Source organism: Mus caroli, chromosome 11, assembly GCF_900094665.2.
Source record: "Mus caroli chromosome 11, CAROLI_EIJ_v1.1, whole genome shotgun sequence".
Taxonomy (NCBI): Eukaryota; Metazoa; Chordata; class Mammalia; order Rodentia; family Muridae; genus Mus; species Mus caroli.
In genome coordinates this window covers 92,702,034-92,706,937 of record NC_034580.1, presented here as the reverse complement: position 1 = coordinate 92,706,937, position 4,904 = coordinate 92,702,034, and the positions used below count along the sequence as shown (strand labels likewise).

General features: G+C 50.8%; 1 protein-coding gene across 4 annotated transcripts in view; it reads right to left on the bottom strand.

The window, feature by feature from the left end:
• Window positions 1-680: 680 nt before the first annotated feature.
• The window catches only part of Prr15l (proline rich 15 like), a 6,573-nt gene continuing 2,349 nt past the window's right edge, over window positions 681-4,904 (bottom strand). The window contains exons 1-2 of one of the 4 annotated variants that reach the window (XM_029483191.1): window positions 4,730-4,779; window positions 681-1,809 (exon numbers count right to left, since the gene is read on the bottom strand). In XM_029483191.1, coding sequence (XP_029339051.1) covers window positions 1,479-1,781 — 303 coding nt within the window. In that variant the 5' untranslated portion in view covers window positions 1,782-1,809; window positions 4,730-4,779 and the 3' untranslated portion in view covers window positions 681-1,478. Of the gene's footprint in view, window positions 1,813-4,729; window positions 4,780-4,904 lie in introns of those variants that run through there. The other 3 variants (XM_029483192.1, XM_021178368.2, XM_021178366.2) reach the window with 3 other exon arrangements.

Below are 4,904 nucleotides of genomic sequence, written 5' to 3'. Positions count from 1 at the left end.
GATTTGGATGATTGAGGTTTTTGTTTTTGTTTTTGTTTGGGGGGGGGGTGCTTGGTTTTCTTTCCAGTTCTCAGGTCCTGTGGCTTAAGCAAGAAGGAGATTTAACATTACAGGGTGAGAACTCTTCCCTGGTCCTTAAACTAAAGCACTCGAGATGGGGGCATCCTGTAAGAAAAGGAGGGAAGAAAGGGCCTGCAGCCCCGAGGAGCTCTGGATGTGTTTCTTGAGATAGGGCCTTGCTGTATACCCCAGGCTGACCTTTGAACCTGCAATCCTGTCTCACTCAGCAGAGAGCTGAGGTTCCAGGGATTTGCTCTCAGACCTGACTTCAGAGAAGTCTCTCTTTGAAACGTTCCCAAACTCATCAAGGTGGCACCAGAATTTAAATCTTGGTCCCAAACTGAACCACTGAGAATGTTGGAGACTTTGGGTCTGTGACCAAAGGTCTGCCCCAACTCTTAAGAGCCCCCTCGGCCTCTCTGTTGTCCAGGGGTCATCTTTCACCTTCCTTTCTTCCTTGCCGTTAGAAGCCTTGTTTGATAATGGCATTACTGACACAGCCCTGGCACTGTCACACGTAGGGGCTCTTTCCTGAAGTTTGAAGGGCCCAAAGGTCCACTTCACTCTTGGGAACCATCTACCTGGATTCGTGTGAGGCAAGAGTATAAATAAGACCGCGGTTTCTGCAGCCTTGTTTATTCCTAAGTAAAACCTACTTTTCCAACAAAACCCAAGGCTCCGGGATTCACTCCTGGAGCTCATCTGTCTTAAATACTATCAGGGAAGGAGTCGGGGAAACCCGCATCCGCTCCTCCAGTTGGGTCCCTTGGGCAGGCCAGGGAGGCCTCTCTTTGGGGTTATGTAATTCAGCACCCACACAAGTGGTGGTCAAGGTCAGGAGTATTTCTGGGCTAGCCTTCAGTAGCACCCCGGGGAGTGCGCGTGTCCTTTGCCCCTCCACTCCTGGGAGCAAAGTTCCAGGAAGTTTACTCCTTGAATTAAGAGGCGATCTCAAGCTTACGAACTCCGCCTCTGGCACCAAGGAAACCACGGTCACGTGACTTCCGGAAACTCTGCTCTCCCTGGATTGGCCCAGGCAACAGTCACACGGTAGAGAAAGTAGAGGGTGCAGCGAATCAAATTCATCCTTCACCCGTTGCCTGGGGAGAGGGTGGAGTCCGTCCTGTTCTCTGTCTATTCTCTGCCATGCCACCTCCCTGTGAGGCAAGCCACTGTGTCAAGGACAGCAGCACTTTTAGGTCACAGTTTTCATGCTGGACCAGAGTATGTGATCAGAGGAGGAGGAGGCTCTTCGTAAAGCTGGGGCACATAAATACAAACCTAAGAACCGGGTGTTCCTGCCAGCAGGGATCAACCGCCACGTGGCTATGACCAAAGAGGCCAGCGTGACTAGCTCCTGCCTCGGACCCCACCAGTGGCAGGGAGCAGGGCGGCGCTATGGTTCTCTTCGGCCGCTTTCATTGTCCTTTGTTCTCTCTGTCATCAAAGAGGTTGGGGTTCTCTGCCAACATGGCCCGGACTTTTTTCTTCTCTTTGAAGCGGCCTGAGTTGGAGACCTTGACATGCTTGCCTTTGGTGTTCTTATCCACAATCTTCTCCAGACGGCTGTTAAAGTCGCTGTGAGGGTCTCCTGCGTCAGGTCCTGGGGGCTCTGCACCTCCCTCCGTTTGGGCGTAGGTGTCCGGGATTTCGTAGAGCACTTTGGGAGTGGATTTTTTTTTCCGGAGGAAGGTCAGCTTCCACCAACCAACTTCAGTCATGGCGGCCCCAAAACCCAGGCAGAGCTTTCTGCTGGACCGAATGGGAGACACAAGTCAGTGGGTGAAACTGGGCCAGCCCTATCTAGGCTCCTTCATAGAGACAGGGGCAAGTGCACGGGTTAACGCCTATAATCCCAGCCCAGATGCTGAGCTGGAAGGGCTGTGAATTGGAGGCCAGCCTGGGCTACATAGTGAGGGCCTGTCTACAAACAAACAAAAAAGAAAAGAAAGTATTGAAGGTAGGACTGAAGGGCTGGAAAAAGAGCCCCCAAAGCAGCCATTAACAGGAAAGACACGACAAGGAACCAGGCAGAGGGACAGTGAGACAACCCTACCCCATTGCTTTACAAAGCTGCGGAGAGCGAGCTTTGAGGTCCTTCCTTCCAAGCTGTAAACTAGGGAAATCCCCTACCTAGCCACACATATCCTGGTCTTTGCCACCATGACCAAGTCCTTCCCACCACTGCCCAGTGTTGGCAGACCGTTGACAGGTCACACAGGCAGAAGCACATGACAGAATGAAATAGAGTTTGTGATAGTTCCAGCCACTTGTCACTCCCAGCAGAGATGAGCAGAGGGCTGTTGCTGTCTAGGGCTGGATAATCTTGGGCTCTTGATGCCTAGCCAGGTTACATCTCTAGGCCTCAGTTTGTTTATCCATCCCACGAAACCCTGACAGTCAGCCTTAGCTGCTACTGCTCGTCTACACGGGTAGGACCTGCTTTAAAGAGTAAAACTTAGGAGGTGGAATAATGGTTAGCACCCTGTTCTACCCCCACCAAGCGGCCGAGGGACAAGTGTTTGAAGGAGAGTTAAAGATTTGCAAGGCAGTCAGGTGGAGCCTGTGAGATGCCATCCTCACGGATTGTACTGGACCCTTCTATAACTCATAAGATGGGACTGGGGGGGGGGGGTTGAAATCCAGACTTCTCTGCTCGTGAGCCATGTGTCCCGACATAGAGCCACCTCTACACTGGCCTCATCTTTTATTAATTTCCACAAAGGTTCTTACGAGCTATAGGAAGGCCTGGGAAAGAAGCCATTGCTAATGTCTGCAGCACAGAAGACAGGCAGAAGGGGCAGAAGCCTGGGGGGAATTAATCTCTACAAAGGTTTGCAAAGGCAGCTCTGAGCCTGGAAATGTTGGCAGCCTGGTCTTATGAACGAACCTAGGAATGCACCAGGATAATTCTGGGAAGGAGGTTGCAGAAGCCAGTAGACACTAGAAAGCTAGATGGCCACGCAGCCCAGACCTGCCTTTGTTACCGTCTGTAAAAGCTGATGACAGAGCTTGGGAGCAGGCAGGTAAATGCACCTCCTACCAGGCCTGGTGACCTGAGTTCCATGTCTAGGGCCCACGTGGTGAAAGGGGAGAACTGACTCTCCCAACTCCTCCCCTGACTTCCGCAAACGTACCATGGCACCCACAAAATAATTTTTAAAAAATATTTTATTTAGGCCAGGCATGGTGGGGCACACCTTTAATCTCATCACTAGGAAGGCAGAGGCAGGTGGATCTCTGAGTTCAAGACCAGCCTGGTCTACATAGTGAGTTCCAGACCAGCAGCCAAGATTATGAAGTGAGACTCTTGTCTCAAACAAACAAGCGAAAAACAAAACAGAAATGTAATTAAAAAAAAAAAGTTGATGATAGAAAGATCTGGAGGCATAGCTAAGTTGTAGAGCTTTTGTCCAATATACACCCAAACTCTCTGCTTAATCCCCAGTACCAAACCCCCTCATATTTTATTTTATTTTATTATTTTATTTTATGTGCATTGGTGTTTTGCCTGCATGTATGTCTGTGTGAGAGTGTTGGATCCTGGAGTCACAGACAGCTCTGGGTGCTTCGAATTGAACCCAGATCCTCTGGAAAAGCAGCCAGTGCCCTTAACCAGTGAGCCATCTCTCCAGCCCAAATTCGCCAACAGTCTTCATTGCATTTTATAAAATCACCAGAAAGAAAGGTGCAAATTGAGTAGTGGGGGTTTTGTTTGTTTGTTTGTTTTTGTTTTTTGTTTTGTTTTTCAAGACAGGGTTTCTCTGTAGCCCTGGCTGTCCTGGAAGTAGACCAGGCTGGACTTGAACTCAGAAATCCACCTGCCTCTGCCTCCCAAGTGCCGGGATTAAAGGCGTGCGCCACCATGCCCGGCTGTTTGTTTGGTTTTAATGTAGAAGAAATATAGGGTATCTTCTGGCTCTCTGATTTCCATAATTTCCATAAAGCATATGAGTATTTAGAGTGAGGAGAGCAAATCAAAATCAGAAGAAAACAAAAACAAAAACAAAAGCAAGATGCTGGCTGGCCTAGGCTGGAAACAAGCTGAACACCTCTTGCTGCTGTCCCCTGTGGTGTCTCCTGCCCCTCTGCGCACACACCCTTCCCCCCACCCCCAGCCCCGAGGCTCTCCTATTACTTTATCCAGGAGGCAGACCACCCCCACCCCCCATTGCCCACTCTACCCCTTCAGCTGGGCTCAAGTGACAGAAGCTAAAAAGAGATCTTGTACAACTCCTACTTCAAGCTTAGGGGAGCGGGAAGAGGGCCGGAGGGGTACTTCCAGGCACCTGGAGAGTTGAGTGCACCAAGGGACAGCCTGAGAGGTTTGTCTTGGCAGCGTGCCTCGCCTGGGCTTAGCACAGCCTTGCACAGAACTTGGTGTTCCAGAGTGGGTTACTGGAAGGAGCTGTGGGAGGGCAAGGAAGGAGGTCGGGAGTGGCACTCAGTAGCTGCCTTGTCGACCCAGCACTGCCATGACCCAGCACTGCCCATCTGGAGCTGCCAGAGACTTGGTGAACGGAGGGATGGCCAATCCAGCTCCTGTATCTATTCTAAGCACCTGATTTCCTAGCCCTGTATTGGGAGAGGGGCTTCTGCACATGCCAGTCGAGATGGACCCATTTTAACAAATCATACTGCATATCAAGATGGCATTCCCAGAGCCTACCTCTCCTTGAAGTGGAAGGAGCCACAGGTCACAAGGAACTGGCCTGAAGACCGGAATGGGAACGGTTTGGTGCTTTCCTTGGTGCCCTGTGACCTGGACTTGTACCCTGAACTAACTCCTCCCCTCCTCTCCTCCTCTCCTCCTCTCCTCCTCCTCTCCTCTCCTCTCCTCTCCT